Source organism: Gymnoscopelus braueri (genome assembly GCF_963280865.1).
Source record: "Gymnoscopelus braueri genome assembly, contig: SCAFFOLD_134, whole genome shotgun sequence".
In the NCBI taxonomy this organism is placed as follows: domain Eukaryota; kingdom Metazoa; phylum Chordata; class Actinopteri; order Myctophiformes; family Myctophidae; genus Gymnoscopelus; species Gymnoscopelus braueri.
The window spans coordinates 36,327-57,500 of record NW_027660915.1 but is presented as its reverse complement, the minus strand read 5'-3'; the positions used below and the strand labels follow the sequence as shown (position 1 = coordinate 57,500).

The following is a 21,174-nucleotide window of genomic DNA, read 5'->3' as shown; positions in this document are numbered from 1 at the left end:
GAAAACTCACAGGAATAATATACTATGTATTGTTTAGTTAGGCTACTCCCTACCCTTTAGGGGGCGCCAAAGATCACGAGGGGGGGGGGGGGTGGGGGGGCTTGTTTGGAGGGACTGAGGATAAGGTTAGAAATAAGTTTAGGGTTAGGCATAGTTTTACTGAGGCTAGATTAAGTTTAGGAATAAGGTTAGGTTTTGGCATGGTTTACTGAGGTTACGTGTAGGAATACCAGGCTTTGCCCTGGGACGACTGGTCCTCACTAATGCTGATGATAATATGGTATCATGTCTGTCTACTCACTCTGTCTCTCAGGGGAGGGCTGTGGACTGTTCAGAAACCTACCAGTGACATCATCGTCCCCCCCCCCCACCCCCAAAAATAATATTTGAAATGTTTTATTTGCATTAATGTGAGAACAATGGCTTCTATTTCAGAATGCTACATTTCCAGGAATAGAAAGGCTGCAGTTGCTTGGAATCCCCACCGATGATGTCACTGGTAGGAGGGTTTTTCTGAACCGTCCACAGCCCTCCTCTGAGACACAGAGTGAGTAGAACAGACATGATGTCACTGGTAGGAGGGTTTTCTGAACCGTCCACAGTCCTCTGAGACACAGAGTGAGTAGAACAGACATGATGTCACTGGTAGGAGGGTTTTCTGAACCGTCCACAGTCCTCCTCTGAGACACAGAGTGAGTAGAACAGACATGATGTCACTGGTAGGAGGGTTTTTCTGAACCGTCCACAGTCCTCCTCTGAGACACAGAGTGAGTAGAACAGACATGACATACAGACATTTTCGAGATTTTTCAAAAATAGCAGATCTACAAGCTCATAGCGCAGCACGAAGTGACGCGCTATGCGCTTGTAGATCTGCTATTTTTGAATAGGCAAAGCATAAAATAGTGGTGCTCCAACTTTTCCATGTCAAGGACCCCCGGACCCCCATCTCAAAATATGTTGTTCCAGGGACCCCCCCAGAAGCACAGATCGGAGTAATTATTTTGGCTTTAAAACATATATATAATATTCAAAGATTTGCACCTATTTTCCACGATTTTTCCAAAAATGAGCTTGAAGATCTGCTATTTTTGAATAGCCAAAGAAATGTTAAAATGACACAGATGTGTTCCCGGTGGAAGTGTAGTGAGGTTCAGAGTCAGAATAGCAGACCTGTCCATGTTCATAATGTTCATAATGTTCATAATGTTCATAATGTTCATAATGTTCACCACCGCATATGGTAAACATCCCATTTAGATTAGGAGGAGCAGTAATACTGGAACTCTCCACCCCGACGATAAAGAGCCTCAGCAGCCATCTCCTTTTGAAGAAAAGGGTCAAAGCATGGCTTTTAGAAAATGTTCCAGAATAGTATGGTCACTTATATATTCATAATGAGATCCTTTTTATTTATGCCGTAAGTAGTGTAGCTCTAGTCTAAAGTGTTTTATGTATTGTTGTGCTGCCTGTTATTAGTTGTAATGTATTGTTTGTCTCAGACTCAGACCAAGGAAACCAATACAATAGTCTCATGACTTTGTTGCGTTTTATATTTCATATCCTTGACGTTTCTCTGATAAATATGTAGCGTGTGTTTTTCTTTTGATGACGTCTATGAATGAATCAACTCAAATCATATGTATTATATCCACTGTTGAAGGCCAACTGACTCTGTACATATTATATCACAGTCATCTCCACTGTGTCTCTATTATAGCCATTCTTAGGCAATAGATGTATATTCATGCACTGGTCATAGATACATTATATCTGTATTTATTGATAGAATATACTGTACATTATGTTGACCATGTGCTCTAGTGTCAGACTCTAAGACTATTTATTTTATTGTATTTTATTTTATGCTCATCTTTTTTTTAATCTTTATCCTTATCTTCAACTCTGGCCTAAATCTGTGTTTCACACTTACTGCTGTTGCTATACAACACCTGAAGCACCTGTCTGTCTGTCTGTCTGTCTGTCTGTCTGTCTGTCTGTCTGTCTGTCTGTCTCAGCTTCTGAGTCCCAGTCTGTATGAGCGGAAACATTTAAACATTGTGGGAGGCAACAGTCTGTCTGTCCTCACGAGACTAGGGAGTGAGAGAGAGAGGGAGAGGGGAGTGCCACGCAGAAAATCGTCCAGCCGGCCCGGGAATAGGCTCTATGCACAGCAGCCATATTGGAAAGAAATTGGGCCTCTTCCTTACTTCCTTCACAGGTGTTACCAATGATTCTAATGAAGGCTCTGTTCCATTTAGTCTAGCACAGTGGTTCTCAAACCTTTTCATTTCAAGGACCCCCATAACTCTTGAGAGTGTACAAATGGATGTACGGGTCCATTTGGTTCCATTTGTACACTCTCAGAGTTACACACCCGTAAGGGTCCATTTGGAACCCCCTCAAGGAACCATAAGGGTCCCTGGACCACACTTTGAGACCCACTGGTGTAGCAGAGTGTTTCCAGTGTGCCAAAATGCACAATGTCAGCACCCTGACTCTGTTTGACCAGAATGGAACAGAGCCTTCATTAGTATCATTGGTAACACCTGTGAAGGAAGTAAGAAGTGGCCCAATTTCTTTCCAATATGGATGCTGTGCATAGAGCCTGTTGAACCGGGGACTTGCTGTCAGGCATCAGAGGCTATATGGGACGCACCCTAACCACTCAACTATCAGGTTATCCCAAATCTCTCATGTCTTTTAACCACTTAAACCCGATGGCTACACCAAATCTCTTCACCAGAAATAGACGATCTATAAGCTAGACGTGTGGCGTTGGCACTGGCAGCTTGTAGATCTTCCGTTTTCGCCGAATGTTCGCCTAGTATGTTCGTCAAATATGAACCTATTGTGACATCATGGCCAGTTCTGGGACGCTAGGGTTCATGTGGTTAACCCCTTAAACCCAGCATCCGGATACTGGGGAAAACCTTGGCAGAAAATAGCAGATCTACAAGCTCACATGCGCCGCGTTGTGAGCTTGTAGATCTGCTATTTTCAGCTAAGGTAATTATTGTACATTGAAAACACAAAAGCCACTAGTTTAGATACAGGGTTTATGTGATTAAAACCTGCTCCCTTCTCGTGCTAGTGTAGAGGAGAGAAAATACATTTCTGTGTGTATAAAAAAGGAATCATACAGGAATAATACAGGAATCATACAGGAATCATACAGGAATAATACTGGAATAATACTGGAATCATACAGGAATAATACAGGAATAATACTGGAATAATACTGGAATAATACTGGAATAATACAGGAATAATACAGGAATAATACTGGAATAATACAGGAATCATACAGGAATAATACAGGAATAATACTGGAATAATACTGGAATCATACAGGAATAATACTGGAATAATACAGGAATAATACAGGAATAATACTGGAATAATACAGGAATAATACAGGAATAATACTGGAATAATACAGGAATCATACAGGAATAATACTGGAATAATACAGGAATCATACAGGAATAATACTGGAATCATACAGGAATCATACAGGAATAATACAGGAATAATACTGGAATCATACAGGAATAATACAGGAATAATACTGGAATAATACAGGAATCATACAGGAATCATACAGGAATCATACAGGAATAATACTGGAATAATACAGGAATCATACAGGAATAATACTGGAATCATACAGGAATAATACAGGAATAATACAGGTCCATGGTACGAGGTCCATTTATAGACCCTCAGGGTTAAGTTATCACTCAGGATTTAGCAGGGTACGGCACATGCAATGGAAGGGAAGAATGCAGAGTTTCTTTTTGACCACTGAGGTGTTGGTAATGGCACACAGTAAAATCCTCAGTGTTCATTTAACTCTGGAGAGTGTTCACACAATGGAGCACATGGCTACGTTTACACCCTCAGAGTTACAAATGGTTAAAGGAACAGTGAGGATTTGACTGTGTAGTGAGTAGTGACCCATCCCTCCATCGTCTCCTAATGTCTTTTAACAAAGACCGAGATGGCTCGGCAGGACATTTTATAAATCCGCATTCTTTTTCATTTCATCTTACAGGCCTATTTTCACACATTTTGGCTAAAAATACATTAAATAAAATCGCTCCACCATAATGCTGTGTGATTAGGATGGTTATGGCTGCAACCAGCCTGCATATTATATACCGTCATAAGATATCGGGGACTGTGATAATTAATTTGATTTGCACAATATTTTGTGTTGATGCCAGAGAAAACAGACTGATGGTAAATCTGATGGATAATTAATTCTGTCATACCCTCTAAACAGAATCAGAAAAAAATATTCATAACTATTATAAATACACAGTCACTGAAATGTGACAATTATTCTAAAATCTGTTGGTAGAAAAATCAAAGACCTGAGAGTTCATACTGCCAGCGGCATATTCTACATTTCTAGATGTTGCTTATTATTTTAGTGTCTCTCTGCATGTGACGTATGTGTTTACCTTGTTTACTGTAAGTGTCTCTGGATAAAGCGTGTCTGATAAATGCCTAAATAGTTCATTGCAAATTGTCCATTTTGGAATGAACCAAGCAATGATTTGAGTTGATGGGTTCAAAGTAAACGCTTTGCATCTTCATTTGACAGTTCTGGTTTGCTGTTTATTTTTTCTTCTCTCAATTACTGCACAAAGTCCTGTTAAAGAGGTGGTGCCATGGTTTTGCACTTTTTCTGTTTTTCATGTGTCTATGAGGTTGATAGAACTTCATTAAGCCCCCTGGTGGTGTTTTTATGGTGTTTTATGCATAGATATAGAAACCTAGATACCTCATTGGCCTCTGCAGTTCGTTGGAGCAACTGGTATCGCGGCCGTCATTTTAGCGTAGGCAAACTGACACTCAAAGTGACTACTGGCCAATCACAGCGCTCACAGCGCGCTGACTACTGGCCAATCACAGTGCGTCTTTTCCGGGACTTGTCAGTGCAATGGTTCTCAACCAGTGGTCCGGGGACCACCAGTGGTCCTTGAGGGGGTTCCAGGTGGTCCCCAGCTAAATGATGGAGAGTTGATAACCAAATGGACCCTTATAAATCTTTAAATCTTGAGTATAACATTTCACACTCTCAAGAGTCAAATTGTTAAACATCTGCATTACTTACTATACAGGTACACAATTAGAGAACGTAAATAATTGTTATTTTGACAACATCTTATCGAACGGTAACAACATATTCTAAGTTTTGGGTGTGAGAGGCTAAAGCTCATCAAACGGTGTTCCGTGGCTCAAATGCCGAATAAATAATGGACCTTGATATGAAAAAGGTTGAAAACCACTGTTCTAATGCATTTATGTCCATTGAAGCAGACGGTCTCTCCACAATTAAAATCATCACAACTCCCTGAATTTTCAACCTATTTTCAAGCGGTTAAGTTTGTCACAAATGCGAGACATGGAGTTATGGATCCAGTAGGCGTAGGCCTATATTTGGTTACATCTAAATTGCATATTTTCATACCAAAATACTTTCAAGTAACAGTAATAGTCACAAAATATTTTAGTCTCCATTCACTGACAGACTACATGAAATATGCTGGCCACATTGCAGAATTGCCTTTATCCAACATCCTTAATGTTAGCTATTCAGGTCAGGAAAAAGAAGGAGGAAGTCCGCACACTGTTTTCAAGCTCCAAGAAACTCACTTTTTTATTTTTGCAACGTTTCGACCTTCTAGGACTCTAGGGCCTGATGAAGACCTAGAAGGTCGAAATGTTGCAAAAATAAAAAAGTGAGTTTCTTGGAGCTTGAGAACAGTGTGCGGAATTCCTCCTTCTTTTTCTTGATTCTTCCTTGATGTCCAGCACCTGGCCTAAACACAGGCGTGGGACGTGCACACAACCTTCTCTTTGAGCTATTCAGGTCAGAACAGAGCTATCAACTTAGAAAGACCATGTCTCTAGGAACCTGTTTAAACTGCAGTATAAGACGATTTATTATTGCACAAATCCAGAGTGTGGAGTTTGCCAAGTTCCAACTAACTGGATGCTGCGCAGCTGCTGCCTTTTAAAGGGTTAAGAGCTGGGTTACAAAAAGACCCGCCCCCACCTGGCTCTGATTGGCCTACCGAACGCCCCCTTCTGTGACACACGCGGAAGCTTCAGGGAAGCTTTCCTACGCTAAAATGGCGCCCGAGATACCAATGCCTCAGAGCCGAAGGAGGCGTCTACCTTTATGTGTCTATGGTTTTATGTCTTCTCTGACTATTTTGAGTTTCTTCCTGGAGGCTGAAACCTTGAGGGTCAAACGTGCCAATAGAGAAACAGCGCTTTAGTGACATAGTAAAAACATACCCTCCCCCTCATTATCATAACACAACAGGTGTGGGCATGAGGAGGAGGAGGGACTAGGACAGGTGGGTGGTGCTAAGGTGGTGGAGGAGGTGCTAAGGTGAGAACCAGGATACTTAATGAACTCAAGGTCAAGTCAAGTCAAGGTCAAATAGGTTTACAGCCGGAGTAGTGGTTTTAAAACATACAGACAATACAGGACAACAACAGACATGAAACACCATAGCATAAAACATAAGTCTGGGCGCATCTAGTGCGAGAGATAAAACAAAAGGCTACCTTCAGAAATATAAAGTGCCGGTCATAAAGTGCTTGTTTCATCATCATCATCATCATCATCATAGTGCAAGAGATAAAGTGCAAGAGATAAAACAGAAGGCTATATTCAGAATATAAAGTGCCGGTCATAAAGTGCTTGTTTCATCATCATCATCATCAGTACATTATCCTTTACCTGTTACTGGCAGCATTGATTGCACGAATTGAGGCAGGAACAAAGGAGTGCTTGTATCTGTTATTTTTGACACCAGGGGCACCCAGACGACGGCCAGATGGCAACATCCTATACTCTGGCTCGAGTGGGTGGGCTCTATCTTGCCGAATGGACCTGGCCTTCATAAGCAGCTGTCTGTTATAGAAGGGGTCGAGGCTCTCCAACTGGATGCCAGTAATTTTGGAGGCGGTTTTAACTATACTTCTAAGATAATTTTTATCCTTAATGGCGAGGTTGCCATACCAACAGGTGATAGAGAAGGAGATAACAGAATGTACATAGGCACTGTAAAACAGTTTCATCAGGTCTCTATCGACATTAAATCTGGCCAATTTCCTTAGACAGAAAAGGCGCTGCTGGCCCTTCTTACACAGCATGTCAGTGTTTACATCAAATTTCAATTTGCTGTCAATAATCGTGCCAAGATATTTGTAACTGGGTAGGATTTCCACTGGCTGGCCACAGATATCAGTGTTCTGGGTGGGATGGGGACCACGTCTGAAGTCAATACAGAGCTCTTTTGTTTTTGAGATGTTCAATTCAAGGAACGCATCACTACAGCAGGACAAGAAGTCCTCTGTGGCCTGACCATGCCCGACCTTGTCATTGTCGAGAAGGCTGACAATGACTGAGTCATCCGCGTATTTTATGATAAAACGGTTGTCGTGATTACTGCGACAGTCATCCGTGTACAAAATAAACAAGAAAGTGGAAAGAACGCAGCCCTGTGGCGAACCAGTGGAAGTGGACAGAAGGCTAGACATTGTCTCATTCACCCTTACACATTGAGATCTGTTGGTCAAAAAGTCAAGGATCCAGCCTACCAGACATGGGTCTACACTGAAGGTGTTCATTAATTTCTCAACCAGAACATGGGGCTGGATCGTATTGAACGCTGAGGAGAAATCAATAAAGAGCAACCTGGCATGCTTTTTACTGCCCTCGAGATGCTTGAGAACTAGGTTTAGAAGAGTGGCAGTTGCGTCCTGGACGCCTCTGCCTTCCCTATATGCAAACTGAAAAGGGTCAAGAAGGCTCTCAGTTTTAGCCACAAGCTCTGACTTGATGAGCCTCTCGAACTGTTTCATGACCAGGGAAGTAAGAGCCACGGGTCTGAAATCGTTAAGTGTTTTAGGTTTGCTGTTCTTGGCTACGGGTACAACAGTGGACCGTTTCCAAAGGGAGAGTACTCTCTGCTGGCTAAGAGATAGTTTAAAAATAGAATAAAAAATGGGACCTAATTGTTCAGCACAGGTATTTAGTAAGCGGCCACCGATGTGGTCCGGGCCTGAACTTTTACGAGGGTTGCATTTTTTTAAACAGTTGATCACATCCTGCTCGTCAAAGAAAGATCTGGAGGGGGGGTCAGACAGAAGTCTATTCCTGATCTCAGAGTGATTTCCACTGAAATCATGGGTGTCGAATCTAACATAGAAATCATTGAGGCTCTGAGCCAGTTGCTGGTCACAGTTGTAATTGGCTAGTATGACCTTTTTCCTGCCATTTTCTTTCAGCCCTGTTATGGTTTTCATACCATCCCAGGCAGAGCCCAGGTTATGTGCTCTAAGTTGGCTCTCGATTTTTTTCCTTGTAAATCTTTTTACTAGCCCATACCTCTCTTTTGATTTCTTTTTGTATACTTCTGAGCTCTACTGTGTTTCCCTCCTTAAAGGCCTTATTCTTCTTCTGCAGAAGAGATCTAAGGGAGTTAGATATCCATGGTTTAGAGTTTGGGTACGCTTTGATGGTTTTCTCAGGAATAACAATATTCTCACAGTACAACGACCAGCTAGTAACAACATCCGTCAGTTCATTGATGTCTGCAGAGGACTCAGAGAACATGTCCCAGTTTGTGTCCTCAAGGAGGCCCCGGAGGGTCTCACAGGCGTTGTTATCATTCCAGTTCTTAATGCGGATGCTCTGCACTTTACCACGTTTTAGAGCAGTGCGGTAAACAGGGAAAAGGTGCACACAGTTATGATCGGAGGCCCCCAGGGGCGGGAGGGGTAAGGATTGTAGGCGTGTCCACATAAAAACATAATTTTAACCCTTTCTGTACACTTTTTTGAAAAAATATTCCTCCTAGTATAACCATAATACCTGATGATTATGTTTTAGGGGGGGAAAAATCACTGAAAATCACGGCACCCCGTCTTTAACTCTCAGGATAGACCTTTATACTGTCGGTCCATTTTTACACTGACAATTATACTGTGTATACGGCCAGCTACACAGAACACAACTCTTCTATTGTTGCTGTCGGGCAGAAACCTTGAATTTTCTCTATAGTTCTACTATTTTATGTTTCTTTTTCCATAAATGAATGCACTACTTTGTCATACTACAGTACAGTACACAAAAGTAGCAAAGATAGCTGATCTACAAGCTCACAACAGGTCTGTAGAAACCAATGCGTGAAGTCACGCTCCCTTCGTCCATATTTGTTTTTGCCACGTTGGAAGTGGTTAAGGCATAGAGTTAAAAACGGGGTGCCGTGATTTTCAGTGATCCCCCCCCCCCCTAAAACATAATCATCAGGTATTATGGTTATACTAGGAGGAAGATTTTTTTTCAAAAAAGTGTACAGAAAGTGTTAAAATTATGTTTTTATGTGGACACGCCTCCAGTTCATTAAGTATACCTGGTTCTCACCTCAGCACCTCCTCCACCACCTTAGCACCACCCACCTGTCCTAGTCCCTCCTCCTCCTCATGCCCACACCTGTTGTGTTATGATAATGAGGGGGAGGGCATATTTTTCCTATGTCACTAAAGGGCTGTTTTTCTATTGGCACGTTTGACCCTCAAGGTTTCAGCCTCCAGGAAGAAACTCAAAATAGTCAGAGAAGACATAAAACACCATAAAAACACCACCAGGGGGCTTAATGAAGTTCTATCAACCTCATAGACACATGAAAAACAGAAAAAAACATGGCACCACCTCTTTAAAGATAATAGAGAGGAAATCCCCTCCCATCCACTTGCATTGAGTTGCTCACAGCGCATACTCCTAAATCACCCCTTCTTCTGGGTTGGGAAACGTGACGGGCGGGGCCTATTTGCAGCCCCGTGCGCAAGCTCGTGAGTCGAGCCCATTGGTCGAAACCGTTTTCGCTCGTTCGTGTACAGTGGCCCCAGGCCGTTTTAAGCTGCAGTACCTATGAATGGCCAGCATGTCCAATGCGCTTCAATGCAACCTCTGGGTTCTGGGGGCTTGGGTTGAGGTCCGTTTTAGGATAGAGGATTTAAGTGGTTCTGAATTAGCAGCTCAACTGAAGCTAATTCATCCTAGTGTATTTCACCAAACATTTAAATCTCCACCATACCATTATGTCACCATAAATGATAATAACAATTATCATCCCATGCATCATTACCTGTTTGTTGTTGTGTTGTTGTGTTGTCAACACAACAAACAGGTTTGTGTCTGTTGAGGCTGTGAGCTCTGCTAGGTCTGTGAGCTCTGCTAGGTCTGTGAGCTCTGCTATAGGTCTGTGAGCTCTGCTAGGTCTGTGAGCTCTGCTATAGGTATGTGAGCTCTGCTAGGTCTGTGAGCTCTGCTATAGGTCTGTGAGCTCTGCTAGGTCTGTGAGCTCTGCTGTAGGTCTGTGAGCTCTGCTATAGGTCTGTGAGCTCTGCTATAGGTCTGTGAGCTCTGCTATAGGTCTGTGAGCTCTGCTAGGTCTGTGAGCTCTGCTAGGTCTGTGAGCTCTGTGAGGAGACTGAAGCTCCTGTTTGGACATCAGTTCAGACTGAGTCAGGCGTCATCATGGATAGAAGGAGAAGCTACAGTATACTATGAAACCATTTCCAACATTCATGTTGTGTTTTATTCTTCTGAAAAGCTTTCCTCTGAGCTGCGGTGAAAAGGAACCGATGGAAGGCAACAATGATCCAGTCCAACATAAACGTTTAGCTTGGGGAACAGAGAGACAGACACAGAGGGCATTCATCGTTGTCTTTGTTCTCATCTCTAGTATTTCAGCCTGATCGCCAGAGAATTTAGTATACATTGCACGGATCCAGTGCACGTCATTCCGTGCATAGTCGCCTTGAAACCCAGAAAATCCGTGCATATGTACGCCGAGTCCCACGGTGGGCGTAACCAGTTGCAACCCGGAAAAACCCGGAAGCAGAGCAGTCCCCACAACAAAATGTACGATTCTGTGCCTATCGGTACGTAACTCAAACGGCGCTGAGTAGGCTCAAGGGAACTGTCGCCACGTGAGGGACCACCGAGTGAGCTAAAGCGAGCGAGTTGCCGTCCCGAACGTTGCGCCTCCGAAATGGTTTAGTCACAATGGGGGAGATGCGAGGCGGCTATGCACGGATTTTCGGGTTTTCCAGTTGTCTATGCACGGAATTTGAAAAACGTTCAACGAGAACGTTTCCTCTGGCGATCGGGTTGAGTATTTTGTTCTCTCTCTTTTTTCCATTTCTGGACTGTGACACACTAGTCTGTGACACACTAGTCTGTGACAAAGGAAAGTGTGAGAGAAGAGTGTGATCAGCAGGAAGTGTGGAATTCGTCAGCCTGTGTTTCTCACCGATCATGAAACACAGATTTCTATTTCTGTAAACACTGTGATGAGTCAAACCACACATGTACTGCTGCTCACCTATTACTAATATATTATCATATATATATATATATATTATATTATAAAGCACACAGACAGTAGATACTGCTGCTGACATATTACTCAACCACTAGTGAAAGATGCTCCGTCAAATGTTACACAAATGTCAGTAATAGTGAGAAATGCAGATGAGATGAGATGTGAGCTACAATCTGACAACGTGTCTCCATGCATGCAACGTGTTGTGAGATTATACATATGCTATTTTCACTATTTGAAATAGGGCATACGTGTAAATGTAGCCTATGTATGTTTTGCTTTACTAGAAATGTAGTGGAGTACAATATTTGTCTTTGAAATGTAGTGGAGTGAAAGTCGTCCAAAAATACAAGTACGCAAGTGAAGTACAGATACTCCAGAAATGTAGGCCTACTTAATTACACTAAATAATAATAAATAAATGTACTTAGTTACTGTCCAACACTAGCTACTGTTCATCACATCACTGCTCATACATTTTAAGATCATATACAACTAGAGAAAGTGCTCCTCAACTAGAAAAAGAGCACAGGTCTCCGCCAGGTCAGGTAGAATCGGCCTCCTGGTGGCGCTATAACAGGCCCATGTGAAACATTTGAAGAATTTGGGTCAGAGGTTCGGAATTGGCATCCAGGGAGTGCGTGTGCAAAGTTTGGGGCCGTCAACAGTGAATAATGACTATAAACTGTATCAACAATGAAACAGTTATGACACTTATGATGAACAGACATGTGTCATATTGTTGTGTTGTGTAAATGCTAGTAGTGTCTCATTATCTCCTCATCTGTCCTAACAACAACTTGTGCTTGTTTTGGTAACACAAGTCAGTAGATTGTCACTGCATGTCAGTATGTCCAAACTTAGATGCAGATAGATAGAAAGAAGAGGGGGAGGAAGAAGGGGGGGGGGGGAGGGGCGCATAATCCACATAAGGTAGACTGACACAGGTATAATCCGCAAGTAGTCCCAAGAGGAAGAGCAAAGAAAAAGAGGGAAAAAAGTCACTTGTACCTGGTGGAATCCACAGGTGGGTCAGAGGAAGAGCTAAATCCAAGTCATTTTGTTCCTGGTATAATCCACATGTGTGTTCAACGAAGAGCAAAAGGTCAGAGAGCAGCTAATCTCTCAAGAACAGATTCTGCTCTCCGCTTGAATCTGTCGGGGGGGTTCGTCATATCGCGTACGCACTGGCCTACAAGTGGGCGTGCCTTCAGATCAGGAAGCAGGCCGCGCTTTACCAAATCAAATGTAGTGGGCGGGATTTACGTGTCTGCCGATCCTTCCCCACTAGAAACAAACCGAAACTCATTTAACAATAGCGTCCTCGGAGCAGATAAAACCACGGAAAGATATTCACATTTTAACTTGCTCTTTCATCATAGAAACAAGTGGGCTTATAACCAAAACGATCCATGTTCTCTGGGAGAAGTGGTGTTAGTGTTCCGTGTAGAAATATTGTTAGTGGGAATGAAAACATAGTCGCACCACCGGAAGTGAAAGGCTGAAGGCAGACCAAAACCCCGGTTTCCTTGCGCACGGGTGCTCCATTTTGCTCCCCCCAGAGCTAAGTGAAATAGTAAGAAACAGCAGAGGGCGCTGTTTTTCCTTTTTTATTTGGCGATGGGTTCCCAGATTGGAGAGCAGCTAGACAGTACCGCCTGTTATCAGGCTGCTTGAACAAGGCTCATATGCCTCTTTCAGCAGTCTGACAGCAGCTGGATTAACACTGCGCAAGATGATGAGGCTTCACCGTTATGTTTGTGTTTCTATTATAAACAGAAACACATAATTACAACACAGTTCAACAATAATGACATCACATCACATGTAACAATTGACAATCAACAACTAGGTACCTAATAGACAATCATTACACTCTAAGGAGGGAAGGACTATAAATACATTAACCACTTGAACTCCAGCATGGCTATTCTGGGGGGGGGGGACATTCGCCCAAAAATTGCAGATCTACAAGCTCAAAACACGTCATGTTGCGACGCGTTTTGAGCTTGTAGATTTGCTATTTTTGCCTTAGAGATTTGGTGTATTGACAGAAAAAAGTGGTCAGAGTAGAGTTGTTAACTCATGTCTGTCTCTCACAGACTAGAGGGTTTAAGTGGAAGACCTGGAACGCATCTGTGTGACTTTTTGATTTGAGCTAGTAAAAAGCATTATTTTACACTTTGGCTATTCAAAAATAGCACATATACAAGCTCATAGCGCAGATTTTTTTAAAATCGTGAAAATGTGTGCAAATCTTTTAACTCTTTTAACGCCATTGACTCGAAAACGCGTCAATTGCTACTTAATCCACCCACGCCATCGACACGTTAGACGTTTTTTTTTTAGGCATTTTAGGCGAGAATAGGGAAAAACACGGTTTTTCACACGGTATAAAAAACGAACAGAGAGCTCTAGTTCTATTTTCTTTAGTCTGGATGACGAACAGTCATCTGCGTCGTGTATCACATCGTACTGAAGGACGATCGCCGATCTGAGAAAACGCGGATATGATGTATGGACTGTTGAGCCTGTTTGGAGGGGGTCGAGTGAGTGAGCGAGTATATCAAGGTGTGGATCTGCTGCTCTCTGCTGGTCGATCTGTGGTGTGTGTTTAAAACCGCAGCCAGACACACACCCTGCCAGAGTTTTTTTAGAGCAGTCTGTAGCCTCTGCCAGGGTTTTGAACGATTTTGTTACCTTTTCAAGTAGCCACAGAATTTTTTCCTCCAGTATGATTGATCCCCTGATGGTTGCTAATCACTGAGGAGATTCAGGTGTGGTTTCACAAATGTCAACGAGGTCATTGTGACATGTGTTGTTTGATGTTTGAAAATAGCTCAAAACCAGTAGTTTTAAACCAAAAAACAATGTGAATTGTTTGTCCGTTTGAATTTTAACATTGAAGTGGATGGAGCAGCAAATCTTTGGAAATTGTTATCTCCTTATTCGTTTTGAATATCGAAAATTTTTCAAAACAAAATAATTAGAGAATCTTTTTTTTTTTGGCAGGCAACAGCTAATTTCTCAAAGACGTTTATAAACGTCTTTGGCAGTTATTGTGTTAAATTAATTTAAATAACAAAATAACAAAACAAAAAAAACAAGAAAATCGCTGGCACTGGGGAGCACTTTATGAAAATACTCTGGCAGTCAATTAATGGGTTAAGAATACTAAGCAAACATAATGACATTACACCAGATAACATTGAATATTCTCTATATAATAGCTTGAGGAACTGAATAGAACATGGGCGCCACTTCTCCATTGAATTCAATGGACACGGCCGCCATGTTCTATGTGGTCGCCCTGTGTTCGTTCTATATAGATCATAGTGGTTATTAGCCTGGCATTTTTTATCATTGTTTTGCACTGGCAGATTAGTCTGGTTTTCCAGGCTAAGTGCTTACTGCATTTCCCTGAATACTACAATTAACAGTACATTATGTGCACTTTACATTATTATACACAATCTCTACAGTTTCAAAGGCAAACAGGTGAGCTGTTAATTAACATTCATCACAATAACCAGTCAAATGCAACATATGAATGAGAGCAATCATGAACAGAACTCACTTCATCCACACATAACCATAGAGGCTGGGCTGAGACTCCAGGACAGAGAAAGGGCTCTCATGTGGAAACCACAACTATAACCTGCTGCCAGGTCTGTTATATACAGAGTGAGTGAGAGCAGATGAGATGGGTGGATCAGGATCCATATACTCTGGACACACTTGCACCAAGAGGCCTAATTGAAGATTTTAGTATTAGACCATTTCTGTGACCAATGGACTGTCTGGGAGTATCACTGTAGTGATGTCTTGTTGATGTATTTAACATGAATATAAGTTCTATGTTCTCTGCTTATAGACTGAGCTGCTGGCTGTTTCTGTGTCCTCCTCATCCTCACGTACAAAAGGGAGCTAAAAACCTTTATTTTTCTTCTATGGATCCAATCCATGGGAATAAGGAGAGCATTGCTGACTAGGAGGACTCTTTTATACACTGTCATTGGAAGAAGTATAAAATAGGGCCTTAATTTATGAGAAACATAATGAGATGAAATATGACGGTTTCTGACCGACAGCGAAGAGATGTTACTATTTACTGAGTAATGCTGAACATGGATGGGTGACCTCTCATTATTTATTCACGTTTGATCTCTTACCATTGCAAACGCTAACAGCAGTAATATTACAAATGTAAAGCCCAGTTCCACACCAATGACTAGTCGCAACCAGGGTTGCCAGATCTGCTTATTATAATTTCCCCGCAATGTTTTATTTGAAAATAGCCGATTTAGAAGCTCACAACGCGTCGCATCGCGAGCTTGTAGATCTTGCTATTTTCAAATAGCTGATGTATATGTTAAAGTGCTCATGTGGCCCATAGTCGCTTCTTTTGGGCTGGTTTTCCTAGACCTGGTTGCTTGTTTCTCTCACAGAATCTGGCAACACTGGATGCAACTTGCAACCAGTTGCAAGAAATTGCGATCTGGACTGACCCGTTGCAGAGCACTGTGTGGACTGACCCGTTGCAGAGCGCTGTGTGGACTGACCCGTTGCAGAGCGCTGTGTGGACTGACCCGTTGCAGAGCGCTGTGTGGACTGACCCGTTGCAGAGCGCTGTGTGGACTGACCCGTTGCAGAGCACTGTGTGGACTGACCCGTTGCAGAGCGCTGTGTGGACTGACCCGTTGCAGAGCGCTGTGTGGACTGACCCGTTGCAGAGCACTGTGTGGACTGACCCGTTGCAGAGCGCTGTGGACTGACCCGTTGCAGAGCGCTGTGGACTGACCCGTTGCAGAGTGCTGTGTGGACTGACCCGTTGCAGAGCGCTGTGTGGACTGACCCGTTGCAGAGCGCTGTGTGGACTGACCCGTTGCAGAGCGTTGTGTGGACTGACCCGTTGCAGAGCGCTGTGTGGACTGACCTGTTGCAGAGCGCTGTGTGGACTGACCCGTTGCAGAGCGCTGTGGACTGACCCGTTGCAGAGCGCTGTGTGGACTGACCCGTTGCAGAGCGTTGTGTGGACTGACCCGTTGCAGAGCACTGTGTGGACTGACCCGTTGCAGAGCGCTGTGGACTGACCCGTTGCAGAGCGCTGTGTGGACTGACCCGTTGCAGAGCGCTGTGTGGACTGACCCGTTGCAGAGCGTTGTGTGGACTGACCCGTTGCAGAGCGCTGTGTGGACTGACCCGTTGCAGAGCGCTGTGGACTGACCCGTTGCAGAGCACTGTGTGGACTGACCCGTTGCAGAGCGCTGTGGACTGACCCGTTGCAGAGCGCTGTGTGGACTGACCCGTTGCAGAGCGCTGTGGACTGACCTGTTGCAGAGCACTGTGTGGACTGACCCGTTGCAGAGCGCTGTGTGGACTGACCCGTTGCAGAGCACTGTGTGGACTGACCTGTTGCAGAGCGCTGCCAATTGGGGATTAAACGGTTACAAGCGGTTGCAGTTGCAACTTGCGTAGCAGTGGACTGGGCTTAAAACCTTGGTGTTTGATGCTGTAGGAGCGGACTGGGCTTAAAACCTTGGTGTTTGATGCTGTAGGAGCGGACTGGGCTTAAAACCTTGGTGTTTGATGCTGTGGGAGTGGACTGGGCTTAAAACCTTGGTGTTTGATGCTGTAGCAGTGGACTGGGCTTAAAACCTTGGTGTTTGATGCTGTGGGAGTGGACTGGGCTTAAAACCTTGGTGTTTGATGCTGTGGGAGTGGACTGGGCTTAAAACCTTGGAGTTTGATGCTGTGGGAGTGGACTGGCCTTAAAACCTTGGTGTTTGATGCTGTGGGAGTGGACTGGGCTTAAAACCTTGGTGTTTGATGCTGTGCTTCCAGGTGCAGCTCCCGTTGGGCCAATGGGAGGAGAGGACGGGTGCTGAGGACTCGTCTGCACTGGTGGAAGAAGTACTCCCTTTTTTTCTCTTTTTCTACTCAAGTAAAAGTATCAATACCATAATGTTAGAAATACTCTGTTGAGGCCTGAATTCAAAATGTTACTTAAAACTACAGAAGTATTGGCATCAAAATACTGTATAGTGAATGTACCAAAGTAAAAGTATAGCTCAATTCATCAGTAAGACATATAATACATGAATGACTGAAGGATGTACTTCTTGTCTCCAGGATGGGCTGTGTGTGTGAGGAGTGACCACCAGGGGGCTCTGGGGTGCAGGATGCAGCGGTATGACTCTTCTGGACCTCCTCCCCATGGTGCTGCTCCTGCAGAGCCTGGTCCTCATGGCCCTGTGCTTCCCCTCCGCCTCCATGTGCCCCAAGGGCTGCCTGTGCCAGCGGGCCGACGCCCTGCACCTGCACGGCGGCCTGAACGTCACCTGCACCCGGTCCCGCCTGAAGGAGGTCCCCCCGGACCTGCCGGCGGACACGGTGCTCCTGCGGCTGGACCACAACCAGATCGGCGCCGTGCCCGACCGCACCTTCCACGGCCTGCGTCTCCTGCGGGAGCTCAACCTGTCCTACAACGCGGTGGAGACGCTGAGCGAGGGCGCCTTCAGCGGCGTGGAGGCCACGCTGCAGGTGCTGGACCTGTCGCACAACCGCATCACGTCGGTGCACAGGGACGCCTTCGCGCGGCTCAAGGCGCGCGTCATCGTGGACGACAACCCCTGGCACTGTGACTGCGCGCTGCAGCAGGCGCTGGGCGGCATGGCGCACAACCACGAGGCGGCCGCGCGCGTCCTCTGCCGCAGCTCGGAGCTCCGGGACCAGGAGGGCCGGCCGTTCCTGGCTGTGGACACCGACCTCTGCAACCTGGCCAAGCGGACCACGGACTACGCCATGCTGGTGACCATGTTTGGCTGGTTCGCCATGGTCATCTCCTACGTGGTTTACTACGTACGGCAGAACCAGGAGGACGCCCGGCGACACCTCGAGTACCTCAAGTCACTCCCCAGCAAGCCCAAGAAACCTGACGAGGCTGATGACATCAGCACTGTGGTCTGATGACATCACTGATGACATCAGCACTGTGGTCTGATGACATCACTGATGACATCAGCACTGTGGTCTGATGACATCAGCACTGTGGTCTGATGACATCACTGATGACATCAGTACAGTGGTCTGATGACATCACTGATGACATCAGTACAGTGGTCTGATGACATCACTGATGACACCAGCACTGTGGTCTGAGGACATCAGCACTGTGGTCTGATGACATCACTGATGACATCAGTACAGTGTTCTGATGACATCAGCACTGTGGTCTGATTACATCACTGATGACATCACTAATGACATCACTGATGACATCATCACTGTGGTGTGATGACATCACTGATGACATCAGCACTGTGGTCTGATGACATCACTGATGACATCGGCACTGTGGTCTGATGACATCACTGATGACATCGGCACTGTGGTCTGATGACATCAGCACTGTGGTCTGATGACATCACTGATGACATCACTAATGACATCACTGATGACATCATCACTGTGGTCTGACTGGCAGGAAGCTTGTACGTCCAATCCTGTTACTTTTCAGGAAATGGAGAAAAAAAAGGAGAACCTGTGTTTCAAGTGGATCCAATGGAGTTATTAGGCCTTCGTTAATATTTTTCATTGGTTCAATATTATGTTTATAAAAACCCACAGACACACTTAACCACTTTCACTTTCCCACTTTTTGCAAAAATAGATTGCCAAAACATGGCCGATCTGTGAGCTTGCAGATCAGCTGTTTTCACTACTTTGGATGCTCTCGTTTGAGGAAGTTTACAAAAAGTTAAATAGAATGTTTCTGCCCGTATGAAAGGAAGCAGAAGAATACAGATGAGATGTTAATGGAACAGGGATGTTCATGGAACAGGGATGTTAATGGGACAGAGATGTTAATGGGACAGGGATGGGACAGGGATGTTAATGGAACAGGGATGTTAATGGGACAGGGAGCCACTAATTAAAACATCAAGGTGAGGTTCAGGCTTAAAGCTGTTGTGGAACATTGCTCTCTTAAGGTCCTCCCCAGAATGTCAAGTTCAACAACGAACCTGAATCATGTAGAAACAGTCTCTAAACAGACTCCACAGTCAGTACGAAACCAAGAATGGCTTTTTATTACAAAAAACAAAAAACAACCCTAAAATGTTGGGAAGATTTAGTCCCTGTCTCTTGGAAAATCTGAATCTCAGGTTAAATTTTTTGATAGGATATAATATCATTTTTTTAGGTCATAATCTGAGAAATAAATCAAATAAAAAGAACCAAATGATAGCTTTGTTCTCCAATCTATTTATTTGATGCCACGTTAATGTCACAAAGCAGTGGTTCTCCAAGTGGGGTCCAGGGACCCCCCAGGGGTCCTTGACACGGGGGTCCAGGCCAGGGGGTCCCTAGCAAGATGATATACAGTTTAAACTCTTAAGCCCTATTTTTATATTTTGGCTACTTGAAAGTAACTGATATACAAACTCACAACGCATTGTGCATTGCGACACAAAACAAATCGGGACAAATTGACAGGACATTTTTGGGCATGATGTTTTATTTTATGTTTACCTTAAAGGAGAATTCCGGACATTTTAAGTGTTATCTTTGATGTGTCGTTACTCACCTACCGACGTAAAAAGTGGTTGCTTGTTTCTCTACCTGGCAACACCAAGTTGCCAGGTTCTGGAAAGAAACAAGCAACCAGTGTTAAATCGGTCTGCGTTAGCGGTAGCCTCTCAGGAAGTTTCAGCGCATGTTTGACTATCATGAGACTCTACAATGAGTAGTAGTAGAGAAAAAAATGACTTTGCATCGGTTACAATAGACGAATTTCCCTAAGCCACGCGCTCCCATTATGACAACGGAGGGGGTTGAAAAAATGACGACAGGGGAATCTCTGGAAAAAAACAACGCCACTTTTTACGTCGGTAGGTGAGTAACGACACATCAAAGATAACACTTAAAATGTCCGGAATTCTCCTTTAATGATACACAATGCCTTTAATTACAGTGTCAGAGTGGATTCTGAAGCTGGAACGTTAATACGCTATTGGAAAATGTTCCTTGTTTTCCCCACAGGAACTTCTAAACAGCTTTCATGATATTAATGAAACCTACTGTAATATCTGGCCTGAACATTGAATCATATTCTAGGACGCTGTAGCTGCTGGCTGTTGACTTCAAAGAGCTGCGTTTGGCAGGAAAATGTTTACATTTGCTGTGGGATATACAGTAGCTGACAAATAATGGTGATGGTGGACGATTACTTAGAAATATAATGTGTAGACCACAGCCTTTACCGTACATTATATATTATGTATAGACCACAGTAGGGCATTCACAGAATAGTCGAATATTCGAATATTCGAATATCAAACCACTATTCGACTATTCGAAAAGAAAAAAAAAGATTTTTTTTTTTTTTTTTTTTTAAGATTTTTTTTTTTTAGTGGCTTTTCTAGAGCAGACACGCAGCTGTGAGCTCTGGTGTGACGTCAACTCGCATTCCTTGAGTCGAGTCATCAATGCCATTTGATTTTTATAATCAAACCGAATAATCGACTATTCGAATACTTTTGGGTCGAATAATTCGAATATCATAAATCACTATTCGTTAATGCCCTAGACCACAGCCTTTACCGTATATTATATAATCAAGATTTGTTATTATTTGACCTTATGAGAACATGTAATCTCATTAATAACATAATAATGTTATTATCCTACAGTAGCCTATATACAGTAGAATGTCTTAACCCCGTGGAAAACATACTGCCAAAAGACCAGC

At 43.8% G+C, this 21,174-nt stretch overlaps 1 protein-coding gene across 1 annotated transcript; it reads left to right on the top strand.

Annotated features, from left to right (window-relative positions):
• Positions 1 to 17,615: 17,615 nt before the first annotated feature.
• On the top strand, positions 17,616 to 18,392 carry LOC308081061 (leucine-rich repeat-containing protein 3B-like; the record flags this gene model as incomplete). The annotated part of the gene is made up of 1 exon (XM_080457463.1): positions 17,616 to 18,392. One exon carries the CDS (start codon positions 17,616 to 17,618, stop codon positions 18,390 to 18,392), a length of 777 nt encoding a protein of 258 aa, XP_080313589.1.
• Positions 18,393 to 21,174: the final 2,782 nt, after the last annotated feature.